Genomic DNA, 19,587 nt, shown 5'->3' with positions numbered 1-19,587 from the left:
TATTAGACGATAAATCATAATATTTAATTTTAGTATATTATAAAAATATTATTATTCTCTCATGAACCGTTTTTTCTTATAAATTATACTTTTGAAATGTGAGTAAATTAATATTTTGTTTAGAGTAGGTAGAGTATGATATTTTAACAAGGGGGAGGTAGTGTTAAGAGTGTTAGGAAAGCTATAAAGTATAAACCTAGTGTGTAGTGATAGAGTGGGGAAAGCACATGAGAAGTAACGCCCTCCGTTGTCGGCTTCAAAAGCAGAGAGGAAAACAACGAAATTGACCAAAACCTCCAAAAACAACCAAAACCAACAACTACATTTGCCTACTCATTAAACACTTTGTTACGCCCTACAAAAACCACAAGAAGAAGAAGAAGAAGAAAAAGAAAGCCAACTTCTAAAACGACATCGATTACAATGTCGTCGTTCGCTTTCTCTTTCACTCCAGCTCCCTCCTCCTCCTCCTCCACCTATTCCCCTTTTTCTTCTTCCAAAACTAACCCTCCCTTCTTCGCTTCCTTTTCTTCTTCTTCTTCTTCCTCATTTTCTCTTCGTCTTGCTTCACCTCCCTCCTTTTCCTCCTTCTCTTTCGGAATCAACCGCCGCACAGATCCCGCTTTCGTTCTCCATTCCACCGTCGAAGTCGCCGGTGGCGGCGGCGATCACGGATCCATCGGCGGCGGTCATGGAGGAGGTGGTCACGGCGGAGACGACGACGGCAATGCGGGCGAGCACGGGAGGAAGAAGGAGGCGATGTTGGTGCTGGCGGAGGCAGGGAGGTCGTTGGAGAGCGTGCCTTCAGACTTGGCGGCCGCCATCAAGGACGGAAAGATCCCCGCCTCCGTGGTGTCACGGTTCTTGGAGCTTGAGAAGAATCCATTCTTCAGGTGGCTTCTTCAGTTTGGTGGATTCAAGGAGCGTCTTCTTGCTGATGATCTCTTCCTCGCTAAGGTTGGCATGGAGTGTGGCGTTGGCATCTTCACCAAGGTTTGCTTTCTCTTTCTGATTTCATGCTTTCAAATTTCATGTTTAAAATCTAATTCTGTTCTGAAAAATTTTCATGCTGAATAGACTGCCGCTGAGTATGACCGCAGGAGAGAAAAATTCTTTGACGAGCTGGAAATAGTTTTCGCAGATGTGGTATGAATATCTCCTCTTTATATTCAACTTATTTCTTAAACATGCTCATCATCGTCAAGATTAAATGCTTCCAATTAGTTCTAAAATGATACAGTAGTGAATTATTTTGGCAGATTCAAGGACCAATTTGAGATATTTGATCTTTCAGGACTATTTTGATTATTAATACTATTTGTTAAGGATATAGTCAAGTGAGGAATTCAATGGCATAACACCCCTTTTCCATATACTGTTGTTCTTAGGTGATGGCCATACTTGCAGATTTCATGCTGGTTTATCTTCCTGCACCTACCGTGTCTCTTAGACCGCCGCTTGCAATGAATGCAGGCCCCATTGCTAAGTTCTTCCACAACTGCCCGGATAATGCATTCCAGGTCTCTATATAATCTTGTAGATCATTAATTGATGTTGATTACTTTTACAATTATTATTGTTATTTTGGTTTCCCTACTAAGTGTTTGTATTGTTCTTAATTTCTTTCCCAGGTTGCTCTCTCTGGGACATCGTATTCTTTGTTACAGAGGTTTGGTGCAATAGCGGTGTGTACAATTTCATAACTTTTGTCTTATTACACCTTATAATTCTAATTCAATTTCTACCTTCTTGTTGCCTTCTCTTAGTATATATTTTTTTATTTTATGCAACTAATTGTTATACAAATGGTTACACTGTACAGCGTAATGGGGCTAAGCTTTTTGCTGTTGGATCTGCATCATCACTGGTTAGTTTTCATCATCCTCTGCGATTTTTCTCACCCTCTTACATTTTATGCTTTCTTTTAATAAGTTTTGAATCTACTTTTTCCTTCACTTTAATATATGTTTCTCATAAGTGTGGTTAATGATCCTTTTGACACCTGATAATTATGGTTGTTATTTAATTAACTTTTTTCATATTTTTGTTTTGGGGGTATGGTTTAGTTAGCTCTATGCTTCTGTATCTATGGTTAAGTTTGTCTATGATGCAGTTCTAATCTAAATTGTGGTTGTTTGCTTGTACTTCTTCCCTTGTTGAACTTGTTTTTAACTGCATGAATTATAAATCAAATATAATGACGAAATGCTGTCATAAATGTTCTTCAAATATGAATATGAAAATCACTGATCAATCTTCTAAGTAGTGAAAAATGTTGAAGATTTATAATGTTTGCCAAAGGATCCGTGATAATGTGATATAATGTGATATAATGTGATATATATCCATAACATTGCACTCAAACATTTAATCCAACTAAATGTTCTTCCTCACAATTTTAAAGGAAAATGGTATCAATTGAGTCTAGATATTGACACATATTCTCTTCTGTATATATTTAGGTCGGGACAGCTGTGACAAATGCCTTGATTAATGCAAAGAAGGCTGTTGATAAGTCTTCCTCTGGAGAAATCGAAAATGTTCCAATATTATCAACCAGTGCTGCCTATGGTGTCTATATGGGAGTTTCTAGCAACCTCAGGTAAATTATGTAATTAGCAATACCTTTTTATTAGTGCCTGAAGCGAGTGGAACTTCTTATAACTTGCTCGCGCCTTGGTACGAATATGTATACTACAACAACAACAAAGCCTTGTCCCACTAAGTGGGGTCGGCTGGTACGAATATGTATACCATGAATTAAATTTGATGCATCATGGTAACATTTTAGTAAGTCTGGGTGAATGTCACTTAAATACAGTGCCAACTTTCCAATCATATTAAAAAATGTTCTTAGCCTATTAAGGTTGTCAATAATTGGTTTTGTTGTCTTAAAAAAAAATTTATTACGTTCTAAGGTAAATTATTATTATGCCTAAAGCAAGTGAGTGGAACCTCTTATACCATTAAGTAAATCTGATGCGTCATGGTAACATTTTAAAAAATGTTGTAGCCTATTAAGGTTGTCAATAATTGGTTTTCTTGTCTTAAACCTAGTATTTAGAATCTAATTTTGCTGACAGGTACCAAGTACTTGCTGGAATTATAGAACAAAGGATTTTGGAACCATTGCTGCACCAACACAAACTCATGCTCAGCGCGCTTTGCTTTGCTGTTAGAACCGGCAACACTTACTTGGGTTCATTATTGTAAGAAACTCGATTCCTTCGCAGTTTTTTCTTACAATACACTCTTGGTTCTTTTTTATCTTAAACTGTCAGTTTCAGACAAAAGTATAAGCATTGCTGGTTATCAATGGCTCATGGTTTGTAATTCTTCCGTCGACAGGTGGGTGGATTACGCTCGATTTATCGGGGTTCAGTAGGGCGCAACACCAACGGCACAGGGTTTGGAATTTGGATACTCTCTTTGTTGATTGACTTCCAAGTTTTTTGTTTCAAGACCGTCATTTTGCTTCAATAGTGGCCATCACAAAAACAATTTGTTTTTCTTGGGAGGTTTGGTCATAGGAATAGTCCATTAGATTTTTATTTATATGCTCATTGTTTGAGCACGCTACGTTATTTTTTTTGTTTCTCTCTTGTTTTCCTCATTCAATTGATGATAAGAGGATGTTCACATAATTTTAAACACAAGCATAAACAGATTGAAAGATATTGAAGGAACAATATTTCTTTTCTTTTTTCAATAATATCTAGCATGAGGTACTGGTTTTGCATATTACTTCACATCGTATATTTATTGTATCCTTATAATTATATTCTAATATGGAATGTTAGAGGGTTATCAAAATTTTTTTTATTATCAGTTAGTCATTATTGTTTAAAAGTATAAGATAAAGTATGTTGTTGAATTATTAGATTAAAAAAATTAGATTAAAAGAATTGAATTTATAGTTAAGTAATGGTCAAAAATAATAAATTTTGACGGTTTTTAATAATTTTTTTCCAATTCTATATTCAGTTTATACGATGCATTAGTTATATATAGATTATTGATGGTCTTTTTAAAACTTTACTTTGCATTAGTTATATATTAGTGTTTATATCATGCACTTATTTTTAGTTTTGAAAAGTTAGGAACAGAGTACGTAACGTTGACTTGTACTTCTTCAAAATTAGAAGCATTAATATAATTTTATATGTTAATGAATATTTATATTTTTTTATTTTTATTAAATTTATGTCTATTAAAATTATTTTAAATAGTATTCAAAATAATTTTATCAAACACAATTTTTATAGTTTATGCTTATTGGAAGTTTTTTTCCTTGTAATTTACTATACCTAATTACTATAACTTTAAAAGATGTTTTTAAAATACTCGCTTTAATAAGCTATTTTTCAAAGCCAAAGTTGTACAAGTTGTGTTGGTTATAGTAGAGGGCATTTATGTATTTTTCTGTTTTGGGTAAAACAACAAATATAACATCGAAGTCATAAAATGATAAAGTGTACAAGTTTTAAATGTATACAGATTGATAGATTCACCTAAATTGAACCATGACAAATAGTCATACAGGATGATAAATTCATCTAAAATGAACCAAGACAAAATTGATATTAATCTTTGCATAATAATAATAAGAAGAAAATATGTTATTGAATATGTGGAAAAGTTTAGGAAAAGATATACTTTATACTCTCAGCATTTCTATATGATTTTAATTTTGCTCTTATGATTTTAGTTAATTTTAGTTTTACACCAAACATTTCAATTTTACCATTCTAATAACATTTCTATCAATAGAGGTTAGTCAACTATTATAGGCAAACTATTGAGTTTAATTATCTTTTTCTCCTAAAAAAAAAGTGTGGAGTACTGATTCCATAGTTGTTCAGCTCTTACAATAACATAATCTCCCAACTCAATTCTCTACAATTTTCATCATCATCGGTGGACAATACTGTAGTGAAAAACAGAAAATTATGAATACAATCTTCTATTGATACAAGAAAGAAAACTACACTAAACAAAGTTAACTTAGCAATTTTCTATAAACATCCAACTGTAGGCCCTGTGAAGGCCCCTAAAGCCCTACTGAAAAGAATATACTCTCCATTCCGTTTGTCACTCTGGAAATTCGATATAGTATCGAATTTCCAGAGTGACAAATGTTACGAAAACAGGAACAATAGATATTTAGAAGTTATGATTCACGAGGACCGTCGAACGATTGTGTCTTTCTCAAGTTCCAATGGAGTCCCTCGTGAATACTGCGCAAGAAATCGTTGGTAGAATCAACAAGGCACGCCGTGGGAACTGGCCATGGCGCCATGCTGCACACAAGGGCATCCCCTGGTTCTAATTGCTTCCTGTCCTTGCCATCAAAAGAGGCCCATGCAGGGCTTCTGCTATTGAATGGCACTTGCACCCTCAAAGTTACATGCTCAGGTAATATCAATGGCCTAAATGATAGAGAATGTGGGCATATTGGTGTGAACAAAATACCTGGAACCTGCAAGATTTTCCCAGACTCAGTTTTAAATGTAACTAGGTAGTTCATTGTAACTAGCATCTTAGGCTGCATTTGTTTACAATCACAGAACAATAATGCAAAGACACGGAGATAAAATCATATTTGGTAAGTGAGAGATGAACACAAATAGTGTTGTGAGACACTGAATTAGTGTATTTTTTATCCTTCTTGAGAGGATTGACAAAGAACACTAGCAAAAAACCCAACTTATCTTTTCATTTTCCTTTCATTGTCCCTATCAATTTTTCATAATCACATTTTTTACCATTATATTTTGCTTCATAAATTGTGTAAAGAAGAAAATGAGGGTAAGTTGAACTTTTCATAATTTGTTCTATTTTATATTTTGTTTATCACAAAACAAAATATAAAATACTAATTTTTGTATCTCATCCATTGTATCATGTTCTCAGTATCTTGTCTTGTTCTGTTTTCAAAACCCAACGCAGTCTTAGAGAAGACAAATGTAGTAACAAGCAGGCGAAAGGAGAATAAGGAAAGTAAAATACTAGGCGAATGCTCATAGTACAATTACAAAATATTTAATGTCGTCATGGCATACGAATGTGAAATTCTCAAGGAAAGTACCTGAGGATGGACCATTGAACCGCCGGCTGCCAATGAATACGCAGTACTGCCAGATGTTGTAGATAAGATTAATCCGTCGCCTTGCACACACGTGACGAAGGAGTTGTCACAATAACATTCGAGATTTGTGAGGAAGGATGATATTCCACGGTCAATCGTAACCTCGTTTAGGACAAGTATGGGTTCTTCAGCTTCGTATTCATTTTTAGCTGCATCTCGTATGACATGGCATTGCAGCCGGTGTCGTAACGCGATACTAATAGGACCCTTCAAAATTGAATCAAGGCACTCTTTATAATGCTCGCTATCTGAAGGATGGTTAAGTTAGCTTTCAAATCATAAATGGAAACAGATATGACAATGAAAAGAATATATAATACAAATGTAGCCAAAATGTTGGAGGATACAAAAAGGGGTCATGAAGCCGAGAGAACCTAAAGAGAAGGGGACGATAGGCGGTACTGGCCCTTTGAACATAGATGCCGCCTGCACATTTAGAACGTCACAATTTATAGTCAATGTCACATCAAAATAACTATGAATGTTCGGATATGTAATGCAATGCAAAATTTCAGAGTTACCAAACTCTTTCATCCTGAATAACCAATGGCCAAAGTAATCATTCATGTTGAATAAAGTATCACTCAATATAACAAGTCAGCAAATCAGAGAACACATTTATAGATATTGGTAGTATAGTTTAAACAACTGAAAAGTTTCTTAAGGTGCACTGATTCCTCTATTATCCACAATAGTTGATGGCTAAAATCTACGCAAACAGTTTCCTTGCCTCTGATCATATATGTGAAAATATTTGATAGAAAAATGCAACTGAGCTAGATTTGGATCAGAAGCAGTTCTGTGTCACCAAGATTGAAATATGAAAATCATCAACTAGTTGCAAATGAAATAAAATTGATTTACCGTACCCATAGGACAGTTCCATCACCGCCAAGCGTTATTACCAGGTCAACTTTAGTGTGCAGTGCCAGAACTTCCTTATCTTCAAACAAAAAATTGATGCCACAAATGGTTATAATCTCATGAACAATAAAAACATTTAACATGATATATCACTGCCAGTGAATATAATATATAGAGCACAATCTTTTTATTAAATTATATCAGTTGTTTGCTTCATGTCATTTTAAATATTAAATTATCAGGATGCCGACTAACCAAAATAGAAGCTCATGAAGGAAAGAGGGCAAGATATCCAATAATTTAATTACAACTTGTTATTTAGGCTCATGAATCACAATAACTGTAAGGAAAATGCTTTCTACATCTTTCACTATTTTTTCTTTTTCCAAATAGTTAGCTCATGGAAGATGGATTCTTTTTGAGAAAGATGAGGACTGCTGAACTGAAAAACATTTTGAAACTGAGAACAGATCAATACCTAAATATTTAACTGCTTACCATCATTCCAGGTTTCAACAAAGTTGAAGTATGATGACTCGGTCAAAAGATCCACCCTGACACGTGGTTCAACATAGATATTTAGCTTCTTTTGCTGCCTCAGCCATCTGGAAACCAAAAGAAAAAGGAAAGCAGCGCCATTAATCGAGGTTTGCATCTGCTAAAATGTAAAATAAAATGAAGAATCTCCTATTATTATTATATAACCTGTTATAGATGCATATCATAAAAACAAGTAAATGGAAAGATTTTAAGGGTAGAGGACAGATATAAAACTAAGTGCTCAATATTAAGAAATGGTGACATAACCAGAAAGGAAATAATACTAAATATTAAGAGTTAAGTTAAACTTAAAACTTGACAAGGAACAATACTAGCTGTTGAGGACAATACATCAATTCTATCACCTTCATGTTTTGCACGAAGCATTCATTATCCGACAGATAGAAATATTGTGCTAAAAGATTTTAAAACAAAACTATCAAAGTATAGGAAGCTTTTAGATTTCAGTTAAGCAGAGACCTGAGTCTCCTAATTGCAATTAAGAAAAAGAGAATGAAAAACACCAATAGAAGTTAAAACAAATTCCACACATTTCTCAAGAGCTGCAGAGTTGGTACTGAAGCAGCTTAAAGTGGCAACAAGGTATTGGGATTCACACCTAACCATTTCAACACACAGAATTTGAACTGAAGCTGAATTTGGTTTGGTTAATATGAGCACAGTCTGCGGGCTTGATTCCCACTTCAAAGATATCTGAAATGAATTGACTGCTCAATTAGAAGAAAATAACTACGAAAATTTGGTATTAGCAAGACAATAGACTTTAAGAAATTGAGGAGACACGTACAAGCTTACCAATTTCAAGATAATTTCTTAATTAATAAAACCAAATGCTCCGTAACAAGATGTGATACCTGCTTACTACTGCGCTCTGCGGTGGTTATATTTCCTTTTTCGAAAGAGACAACGTCATGTTTGTGCTGGTCACTTTGCTCACCTTTGCAATACCATGAAAGTTTAAACGAAGCCTGGCTCCGAAAAAGAACAATTTTAGTCACAGTTGAACTGGCAATTTTGACACTATTAGCGGTAATAACAAATATAATTGTAGCTACACCTAAAAAGATATGAAATTAGTTACTGTTAGGACAAACTCCTCAAACCATATAGTGATATTACTTGCACAATGTCATGGGAAAAGAGGACCCAAAAATTCAATAATAATTATCACAACATAAGATCAACTGAAACCACAAAAACAACAGGAACCCAGGATGATAAATAATAACCCATTTTGCTTCAAGAAGGGGTTAACGATATACCTTTCTGACCATTTTGGAATCAGAATCAGATTTCCCATCCCTAAGAACTTCATGGGAGCAAATACCATTGCTTGAACAGCATCTTTCAAACCGCTCATTAGCTTTCTTAGATAACGGAGGATGGTTGGCGGGGTTGTTTATCCTCACATCACCAAGATCTGCTTGATTCTCTAGGGATGATTTCTCTGAAAAAAAAGCAGTAAGATTAGAATGATGCAAACAAAAGGACTTCTAAGTTTAGATAATTAGCAGAGATATCAGAACCAGAGAGGTCCCTGATTAAAAATTTATTAAAGAGGAAGTTCTAAATCACGAGAGACAAAAAAGTGTCAACTGAGTATGAAATGCACAAACAGAAGAGAGAGAGAGGGGGGGGGGGGGGGGAGTCTTCTGCAATAATCTCAAGTAAACAAATAAAATTGATTTTGCTGTTCAGGCAGATGAAAAAAGTTTATTTTTTCTTCCGCAATATCAACTTTTATAGAACAGAAAATGTGTACACAGAAAGTGAAACTTGCATGATTTAATTATAAGAACCTGTAGAATCAAACTGCAGATTCCGCGCCCTCTCCAACTCGAATTTCCGTTTCCATTCAGCGGCCTCAGCTTGAGCAGAAGCTTTTCCTTCAGCTACTCGCCTTAAGGCCTTCGCAACGGCTAGAAGGAGTTTAAGATAAAAATAAGGACAAAGATCTCGGTATCAAAGATCATGTCTTGTTGCATTTGGATATTAATAATTTCAACAAAATATGATCATACTTCTTAACGCCTCCGAGAACTCTATAAGATGGTCGTCTGATCCCTGGACTGGAGACTGAAGAAGTTCTTGCACCGCTTTCTCGGGGAATAGAGAAAACGAACTGATAAAACCATTATCAGACTGTGAACCATGTACACTTGAGTTTCCCTGCATCACACAAACCAAGATAATGATACACTTGTAACTAATAACTGCTACAACAGTTTAAACTATATACATAAGTGTAAACAAATCATAGAATCAATTACATTGTGGTGACTTTGTTTATGAATCACTGGTGATTGGTTAATATTTGTGATAGCATAAATACTATTCTCCACTATAGCCCTATGTCAATACACTATAGCTGATGCTGATTATAACAATTAACTAATGAGAATCAAGCACAACTTTAACTCTTGTCATTTTCTTTGGTATTCAAAAAACTGAATTATCAAAGTAGCAAGTACTTTGTTTCCAGACTCCCAATTTCCAGGAACACAAATCCAAAACTAAATCCTAGGCTGGAAAAATAGGACTTAAAAACCCTAGCAGTAAAATATACACACACACACAATTACAAAATTAAAATCAAAACAAGATGGAAGCTGGAATTAAGAAACAAAACGATCAAAACACGTGAGAAGGGAATATAGATACATACCGATGATGAATTGAGCTTGTTAGGGGCCATGATGAAGAGTGAATAAGAAGGGAAGAGAGACCCAAGAAGAAGAAGAGAAAAAAGATTGAAAATTTGGATCCCTTTTCCCTTGGTAGAGCCTTCCCTGGTCAATTCAATATGAATAATAAAAATGCATCTAACAAAACAAAGTAGTTAAGGACTCTTGAGGAAAAGGGTTGATTTTTGACCTTGTATTTATAATATGAAGTGGTGGATTGTTGAAAGAAGTGTGAGAGGGACATGCACATGTAAGAGAAGACACAAAAGATTGTTTTTTTGGTTGGGATTTATGGTGGGTGTTAGGAACAAACCTGAAAGGAGGCAAGTGCATTCAGAAAACTCAGATTTTGACATTTCCATTTTCATGGTTCCTTCAAAATTTTCATTTTTATTTTGTTTTTGTTTCTCCTTCAGTGGGAACCACAATCTTGCTAACACAAAGATGATTGTATCCGAAAATAATAATTAAACTGTTTAATATAATATTTATCAACATTTTAATTATTATTATTATTATATAAAAACATTTGTAGTTACTTTTTTTTTATACCACTCTTTTTTTATTTTAATTTTTTTAAAAAACAAAACAAAAAACAAAAATTTTATTGTTTCTTTTTGAAAATTATAAAAAGATTTTAAAAAAATAAAATAAAAAGTGACCTTTTAAACCAAACAATTTTCAATGTCCTTTATTTCTGAAACCCCAAAAATGTCTTTATTTCTGTACCTATCATAAATTGAAAAGACTGATGCTATAACCACTCTCCTTAAACATTTATGAAATATTAATTACCATTAAATTTTCAAGCCATATTATAATTTGGATTTATATATTTTATATTTTAAGGACACATGTTAAAGTTATAATTTTTATTAAAAATATAAAAATTTTAAATTTTTTAAATATTTATTTTATATTTATTAAATAAAAAATATAAAATTTTTTATTAATAATAAATTTATCATATACTCTTAAGATATATATTAATTAAACTCTTATGATTTAAAAAAAAATCATGTTAATGTCAACATATATAAATATATAAAGATGTTTACGTGTGTAATTAGAGTTTGTCTACCATAACATAAAGTTATTTAGGTTTGTAAGGGATTACAATTTTTCTTAGAATTTAATTCATACGTATTTTTAGAATACATAATAGAATTATTAATTAAATTTGAAAAAAATAATTTGTAATATATTTAATATATTTTTATTAAAATAAATTATTTAAAATCTTTTATTACATACTACCAACTTTAATTTATATTCTTAAAACTCATATTAATTAAATTTTAAACCCTTCTCATCCTAACACAATTTTCTACCTGAATAATGTCACAAACCAATAAAATTGGGAGTCTCCAACGTGGAATCGTTGACTATTTGCTAGTAATAATTAATGACTATAAATAAAATCAATGATGCCATCTAATTGTTTGACTCTCTTAATTGAATTTTTCAGCAAACGGATTTTGTTTTATTTTATATTTATTTATTTTTATAAAACAATTTCTATATGAAATTCCCTCTAAGCCTTTTAGAATGCAATGTTAGACATTCTTTTATCTTTTATTAGTAAAAAGTTAATTATTTTGTCTATTTAAGCTAAATAAATAGGATAAAGAGGAAAAAAATTAGATGGTTGAATGAATAAAATTAGTCGCCCTCAAACATTCTTAAATAAGTAGTCTATTATTTTTTATTAATTAAATAAATCTTAATTTTATATTTATTATATTTTATATTTAAAAGGATAATGTGTTCATGTTAACCATATTTTAGTAAGATTATAAAAAATAAAAATCTAAAACTATTAATTTATCATCTCTAATAACAATTTATTTTTGAAAAAAAATTAAAAATAGTATTTAGCATTTATCTAACAAAATAAAGAAAGATAAAAATGCTTTTAGGAAAAAAGAATTGAATCTCCCATTTATTGCAATAATGCAATGAGATTAATGCTTGATGGGTTGTGGCAACAGTGGATAGTTGGTGATAAACTTGGTACAATTAATAGTCTTTTGAAATCAGTTGTCTGCTTTATGTATAGACTTGTCTTGATTCTTTTTTAAGTTTTCTTCCAAAAGTTGATTATCATTCAGATAGTGGATCAAGACTACTTCCTTAGCCATCATCAATTGAAGGATTCAACAATAAGTAAATTCGAGTCAGAACATTATTTAGGAGTTTATAAAAAAATTAAAAAAATTATTTTTTTCATAATATTATTATTTTTTATTATATTTTTATAAAATAAATACTTTTAGAATTAAAAATTTAAATACAAAATAATTTATTTATAAGTCATTTTTAATATAGTCATTTATTATTTAAACTATTTTTTCAAAAAGAATTTAATTAAGCTGTTTACTCAAATTGGCTTAAAAGTAATTAGAAATTACGATCTTTTTTCACTAATACCATGGTAAAGTGTAATTCTGATTAAATCGAAAGTAATAGATGTCTGTTCTCTCTTTAGCTTAAACAAGTGTTAATTATTCAAATATTATTTTGTGTATATATTAACTTATTGATAAATAAATATCAAAAGTTCAAATTCCATTTTATATAGGTAGAAATTTTTTAAATCTATAATAAATTAGTCATTGACTTATCGAACTTAAAAATTCTCAGAAAAATAAAAATCTTTTGGTGAATAGCTTAAATTTTTTTTTCTGTCTGATTTTTTGTTTAGGAAACCATATATCATATCATATACTACTACATTTATAATTCATGTTCATATTGCCAATTGTCGTTAATTAGTTCCTAGCAGATGATACCAGCAAAAGCAAAAAGAAATTCAATTGAATGTGCCCCTATAATCAACTAACTGGTCAGGTCTTCACGCGGCATTACCAGTCAACCAACCACCCGCAATTCCCTCCTATTTTAATTTTCTACGATCTTATACAAACCAATTTAAATCTATCTATATATGTTCTTTTATATACCATTTTTTTTATGTGTTACAACTTACAACCGAGGTTTAAAACTGAGAAGTTATGCACCTTTCGGCTCTCACTCACTCATTCTTCCTCTACTTTTTATTTTTGTGGATACTAACATAAAGATAGTATTATAGGTTATTAGATGATTTTTTTTTTGAAGAAATAGACCATTAGATAATTTAATATGTTTAACTAAATATATTTAATTAACCATCTAAAAATTTATAATATCATCCTTATATGAAAATGTTATTATATGAATATTTTTTTTATATTTTATATATATGAGTGTAGATTGACAATAATGTAGCTGAAATTTAAGTTTGTTGTTGTTCTTTGTATTGTACTTATTTGACTTGGTACCACTGGAACAACTTTCTTCTAATAGGAACTTAGGAAGAATCTTAAGAGCTTCAAAGTCGCTCAGACTTAGAAACACATGTATTCACATTCATTTCTTTTTAATTGACTCGACCAAATTTGTCTCTCTGGTCTTCTGTTTCCTCAATTTTCTTTCTTTCCTTCTTTATTTTCAGTGGCTCAAGAACCTACATTTGTTCACACTTCATACCGGGTTAATTCAAGAATCTAACTCAATGTGAAACATTACTATCATAGTCTCATTGGTTTTTTGCTCAGAATCAATTCAATTTTAGTAGTACATAATCTTGATGACAACCTACATTATTATTACCATCTACTTGTAATGCTATGATAATAATTGATAAATAAGTTACACCATATTCATTATATATATCCGTGTATTCCTTTCTGAACTAGAATATATGATTCCCTTTTCCACCATACAAAGAAACATGCTTCCTTCCTTAATTGTTCATTTGAATGCAAACCACCATGCTGCATGATTATTCATTCATATTGATTTCATTACCTCTCTTCCTAATTTGATGAGCCATATATAAAATTATGATGTTAAATATACATAAAAAAAATCAACCACCAATCAGCAATACTTGTATAAAATATATATTTAAATATAAAATATACATTAACTTGATTGTCGGAATCATTTTTAAGTACCAATCCCTTACCTAGCTTGTGACTGTTACAAGCTAGAAATCACTATCCATTCTTAAAATCAACTCAATTTAGATTAGTTACTGCTGAACGTACATAAATATACACAAATATATAATAACTAATTTAATGACTTTTTTGTATATAAAAAGACAACTAATTCGTGTTAAGTTGAAAATCTGTACCAAATCTCAGTTATCAAATAGTAAAATAAGTAAATAAATCCAGAATAAGCAAATCTCCTAATCCGAAGTTATTGGGATATTTGCATATGCCAATGTTTTTTTTATGTCGTCTCTTCCTGTTCTTTTTTTTTGAAACAAGGTCTCAACTTTTTGTTTATGATAGTCACCATTGGGCCTAAAAACAATAGGCCCAGCCCAATCCAAAACACTTCATAAAAACGAAACCCAACCCAATTGAGTAGTTAAGGAATATTCTGTCGCTGTCAGTTCAGAGTTCCGAGTCTCAGTGTCTCTGTTATCGGAAGCGCTCTCTTTTCTTCTCCGAACCTCATAGAGTCATAGTCATAGTAATTGCACTCGGAAAATAAAATCAATAAAGAAAAAACCCTAGAACCGCCATGGATAATTTAAAAGCTTCGTACAAAGACGAAGAGGAAGAAGACGGGGCACCAACCACCGCCGCCGTTGCGGCCGCTGACGCTGCCGCCGACGCCGTCGTTGGCGACGCCGCGATTCTCAGTGACGCGGTAGCTGCCGGAGGAGGCACCGATACGGAATCAGCCGAAGTTCCTCCTGTAACAACCACCAGCACCGCCTCCGACACGCCAACGGAAGCTCAAAACGACGGCAGATCGGAGCCAGACCCTTCCGACATGTCTGATGACGAACCCGTATCTGATGAAGGTTCCCTGAAGAAGTCGCCGAAGTCACCTGCAAGAGACGATTGCGGCGGTGGTGACAACGACGAGGACGACGAGGAACCTCCACCGAAGAAGCAGAAGCAGCTCTCCACATTGACCGCTGAAACCGTTACCCTTAAGATCGAATCTTCTCCGGTGGCTGCGGAATTGCCAGAAGGAGCTAGCAACGGCGACGCCAATGCGGCCGTGTCAACGCCGGCGACAACGGCCACGGGAACAACGGGGACGAATTCGAAGAAATCTAAGAAGAAGAACAACAATGTGTGGGTAACGAAATCGAAGAAATCAAAGAAGAAGAACAAGGCTAACAACAATAACAACAATCACCACGGCGCAAACGGCGAAGACACTGTGCTTATAACGCCGGTGCCAAGGTTCCCGGACAAGAGCGACGACACGGCGGAGATGAAGATCTGCCTCTCGAAGGTGTACAAGGCGGAGAAGGTTGAGCTGAGCGACGACCGAATGGTGGCAGGGAGCACGAAGGGCTACAGAATGGTGAGGGCAACGAGAGGGGTGGTTGAAGGAGCGTGGTACTTCGAAATTAGGGTTTTGCATTTGGGGGAAACAGGGCACACACGGTTGGGATGGTCCACTGAGAAAGGTGACTTGCAGGCACCGGTTGGTTACGATGGGAATAGTTTTGGGTATAGGGATATTGATGGGAGTAAGGTGCATAAGGCTCTGAGGGAGAAGTATGGAGAAGAAGGGTATAAGGAAGGTGATGTTATTGGTTTCTATATCAACTTGCCTGAAGGGGAGAAGTATGCTCCAAAGCCACTGCATTTGGTTTGGTATAAAGGACAGAGATATGTTGTTGCTCAAGATGCTAAGGAAGATCCTCCCAAAGTTGTGCCTGGTGAGTGGTTTTTCTTTTCTTTTTCTTTGTTTTTGTCATGAACTCTATTATCTTTTACTTTGGTGTAGTTGGTTTTCTGTTTAGTTATTGTGATTTTTGGTGTTTGGGGTTGTGAATTAGAACTTCAGTTTTTTAGTGGGAATGAAGGCTGAATAACGGGGTTGATGGATGTGATGTGTTCTTAGTATTTAACAACGGATGCTTGATTTTTGCTAACTTAGTGGTTTAGTCCAAATTACTTGTTTGTGATTTGGGGTAATGGGGAGGGGGAAGATTTTCAATCATTTTTGTAGTACTGCATGGTTGTGAATGGTTTGAGACATTGAGTTATGGAATCCATTATTTTATCTAGACTCTGAAGCATGTGGAACTAAATACAGCTTGCCATGTTTTCAATCAAAGCATTCAATGGAAATTGGTACCAGGTACGGAAGAAGGGAAAGCATTTTAAAAATATGTAAGATATAGAAAGCAGATCTGCAGAACATACTGAATAAAAAGTGAAGTCCTTCAACCAGCCATTGCATAGTTAACGGCTGTGAACGATTAATACCTCACGAACAAGCAAAGAAATAGTCAGAAATGCATGTGTCTGTTATTTGTGTGAAGGTGGCCAGAAATATTCTGAGATTTTGCTCAGAACAGAGACTAGGCACTTAAGATTAAGAAAGCAGACATGAGAGATAGATGGCTGTGATGACAGTTTGAGAGTAGCTACCTGAGATGAGATACTTTGTCCAAGCGTGCTCCTCACAGCCAAGAAAAGATGAGACGGAAGAGAGTGAAATTTGACTGTTGAATGAGGTTTCCCTTGTTTTTCACAAGAGTGGGAAGAGTCAGAAAAATATGCTCTAAAATTTTATAACTATAGGTTAAAGGATATGAAGCATGAACACTTAATTTAGGTTGTTGTGTTTGCATGTTCGATATATTCCAGATAAACACTCGTCCAACTTGCTGGTGTTCTGTGTCAGACTATCTTAATAAAAAATAAAAAGTATTTCTCCAGACATGCTTAGACCCACCCAAATAAGATTGCGTATTGGCATATCTAATCTTATTCTTGGTCTATATTCTTGAAATGAGTTTAGAAATAATATATATTATGAATTATTAATACAAAAAGTTATCTAAAATATTTTGTATAATTAAAAAACACATAAAAAACAAAAGACTAGTTTGTACTTTAATATCAATAAAATTTCAAGATATTATTATAATTTATTTACAAAATTCTATATATTTTATATATATGTTCTGCCTTATACCTAACAAATTTGAAATTTGTGTGTCGGTGTTCTTGTGTTATGTCGTACCTCGTGTCCGTTAGACCGTGCTTCATAAGTTATAGAGGTGAGGGCAACGAAATTTTCATATGGCTCCACTATTTTCCCTTAGGTGGATGCTCAAGAACTTTGTTTTTAATACCTTTAGAAGTAATTTACCTATAAACTTCCTGAATGCCATGTGGTATATCGGCCTTCATCATTGATATCAGTGGCCATAAAAGCATATTGCTATGGCTTCATTTTTTAATTCTCTCATTCTTGCTATTCTTTGCTCAAATTGGTATATCCTTTGTGTCAAAAATTCAAATCCTTCTCATAAAATGCCTAGTGTGGTTCTTTGGAAGATAATGTATATGTGTGTTAGAAGTAATGCTAGGCTTGTTCCTCTATTGGATTGGTAGACATCGTCATTCTTCCCATTTGACAAAAAGTTTGAATAGTAAGTTATGGATCTAAGACTACATTGTGCCATCCTTTCTACATTTAATTCCTTATGGTTGGGAACAGACAGTAGAAGGTAAAAAGGGGAAGAATTTTGCAAAGGATCAAGCTCCTCTAAAGTGAGGTTGGTAAAGTGAAAAAGTGAGAGTCTAATCACCCTTGATTCAAGATAGTGGGATGCATACGTTATGATTATTATAAGTTCAATGGTAATCAATATCTCACTTTATCACTTCACTAATCTCCTCATTTTAGAGAATCTTTTTCCGCTTGGGAAATATAGGAGATATGAGACTGCAATGTTGGAATAAGGTCATTGATGGTATTCCTTAGCTAGATTTGTCTAAGAACCAGGATGATGTATGTAAAAATTGGCACATAATTTTTGTGGATACATTATTTGATTGACCCTCAATATAAAATTGGTTGGAAGTGGTTAATAATACAAAACAGTAAATTTATTGGTTTCTTTATGGCTGTTAATGGAGTTGTTAGACAAAACGCAATTAGATACAATCTAGGCAAATGATCATTGTTTTTGGATCTGGGATTTGATTGTATAAAGTATGGTCAGTACTACTGCATCTTTGGTTCATTATACACTGTAGATATAATCACATTCCTTTTTTGAATTCCGCAGACTGAATATCTGTTTATTGGAAATTAGGTGTGCTTGCTCTGTCTTGTTGGTTACTGTAGTAGCAAATCAGATTTTGTAAGTGTCATTGCTTGCGCTGTTATAAATTAAATTCCCTTGCCTATAATATAAATTTTGAATTTCCTTTGCTGTAAGTTGTATTCTAAGTGTTCCATGTTTATAAAAATCACCTGATTCCAAATATCATATTGTATGCAGGAAGTGAGATATCTTTCTTCAAAAATGGCGTGTGCCAAGGTGTAGCTTTCAAGGATCTTTTTGGTGGTCGATACTACCCTGCTGCTTCAATGTATACTCTCCCCAATGAACCAAACTGCATGGTCAAGTTCAACTTTGGCCCCGACTTTGAATTCTTTCCCGAGGATTTCCAAGATCGGCCGATTCCCAAGCCAATGATCGAAGTTCCCTACCATGGTTTTGATAATCGAGTTGAAAATGGAGAGGCCACTGAGAAGAAACCGTGAGAAGGTTGATGCAGTTTGCATATATTATTAACTACGACTCTGCTGCAAAACCCTAGCGGTGCACATGCACTCTGCCTCTGCTGCATTTGATATATTTCTTTTTTTTTTCAATTTTAAAAGAAACTTACATTCTTTTCTGTTTCAAGCTTGATCCACTGTACACCATACCAGCTGAAGGTGACTATGATTGCACCACCTTTGAAAAGTGTATGTGCTGCACATGGTCTTATTCTTCTGTAACTCTAGATGGTTCCTGAATTGACTCAAATGACTAGCTTAGCTGTGTAAACTTATGAAACAGAGAAATTGTTCAAGTCGAATATATAAGAATTTCATGGCTTCGATAAGATATTGTGCAGTTTCTCTGGCCTCGTCTCCTTCCAATAATTTTTTTCTTGTACATCTGTTATATTCATTGTTTACTATGCAGTTATGAATAATGCATGATTCTTTCACATAATTCGTTACAATCAAGTAAATGGCCTTTGTTCTCAGTACAGGCAAACTTAGAAGAATATAAGAAACAAACACCAAGTGAATATGAATCCCCTCATAGAAAATGGCCTGTATGTTGCAGATGCCAGATGGGTTTTTCAAAGCGTAATGATACTCAGGTATAATGCAGTACCACCAATGATATATAGTATATAGTATATAACTTCAGTGAACTTATTTTCCTTATATATCTGTTTCATTGTAGATAACGAAATAAGAGACATATTTCAACGTTTTCTT

General features: G+C 33.6%; 3 protein-coding genes across 8 annotated transcripts; 2 read left to right on the top strand and 1 right to left on the bottom strand.

The window, feature by feature from the left end:
• The first annotated feature begins 209 nt into the window (after nucleotides 1-209).
• On the top strand, nucleotides 210-3,733 carry LOC130965811 (protein RETICULATA-RELATED 4, chloroplastic-like). Its single transcript, XM_057890567.1, has 8 exons — nucleotides 210-993; nucleotides 1,078-1,146; nucleotides 1,389-1,520; nucleotides 1,632-1,685; nucleotides 1,823-1,867; nucleotides 2,463-2,602; nucleotides 3,084-3,209; nucleotides 3,349-3,733. Exons 1-8 carry the CDS (start codon nucleotides 424-426, stop codon nucleotides 3,383-3,385), a joined length of 1,173 nt encoding a protein of 390 aa, XP_057746550.1. The 5' UTR covers nucleotides 210-423; the 3' UTR covers nucleotides 3,386-3,733.
• Nucleotides 3,734-4,788: 1,055 nt separating this feature from the next.
• On the bottom strand, nucleotides 4,789-10,587 carry LOC130968883 (NAD(H) kinase 1). Its single transcript, XM_057894360.1, has 11 exons — nucleotides 10,239-10,587; nucleotides 9,595-9,742; nucleotides 9,373-9,492; nucleotides 8,836-9,020; nucleotides 8,428-8,541; nucleotides 8,172-8,266; nucleotides 7,511-7,617; nucleotides 7,018-7,091; nucleotides 6,496-6,574; nucleotides 6,089-6,396; nucleotides 4,789-5,479 (listed from the first exon to the last, which is right to left on the bottom strand). Exons 1-11 carry the CDS (start codon nucleotides 10,266-10,268, stop codon nucleotides 5,171-5,173), a joined length of 1,569 nt encoding a protein of 522 aa, XP_057750343.1. The 5' UTR covers nucleotides 10,269-10,587; the 3' UTR covers nucleotides 4,789-5,170.
• Nucleotides 10,588-14,725: 4,138 nt separating this feature from the next.
• Nucleotides 14,726-19,199, top strand: LOC130970603 (protein TRAUCO). Of its 6 annotated transcripts, XM_057896733.1 has the most exons (4): nucleotides 14,726-16,000; nucleotides 16,381-16,425; nucleotides 18,398-18,445; nucleotides 18,587-18,698. In XM_057896733.1, exons 1-3 carry the CDS (start codon nucleotides 14,839-14,841, stop codon nucleotides 18,427-18,429), a joined length of 1,239 nt encoding a protein of 412 aa, XP_057752716.1. In that variant the 5' UTR covers nucleotides 14,726-14,838; the 3' UTR covers nucleotides 18,430-18,445; nucleotides 18,587-18,698. The 6 variants fall into 6 exon arrangements, with proteins under 6 accessions (XP_057752716.1, XP_057752713.1, XP_057752715.1 ...); XM_057896730.1 differs by lacking the exon at nucleotides 18,398-18,445 and having other exon boundaries at nucleotides 18,587-19,199; XM_057896732.1 differs by lacking the exon at nucleotides 18,398-18,445 and having other exon boundaries at nucleotides 16,353-16,425; nucleotides 18,587-18,829.
• The last annotated feature ends 388 nt before the right edge of the window (nucleotides 19,200-19,587 follow it).

Source organism: Arachis stenosperma, chromosome 3 (genome assembly GCF_014773155.1).
Source record: "Arachis stenosperma cultivar V10309 chromosome 3, arast.V10309.gnm1.PFL2, whole genome shotgun sequence".
NCBI lineage: Eukaryota > Viridiplantae > Streptophyta > Magnoliopsida > Fabales > Fabaceae > Arachis > Arachis stenosperma.
This window is presented reverse-complemented; position numbering and strand designations above follow the sequence as displayed.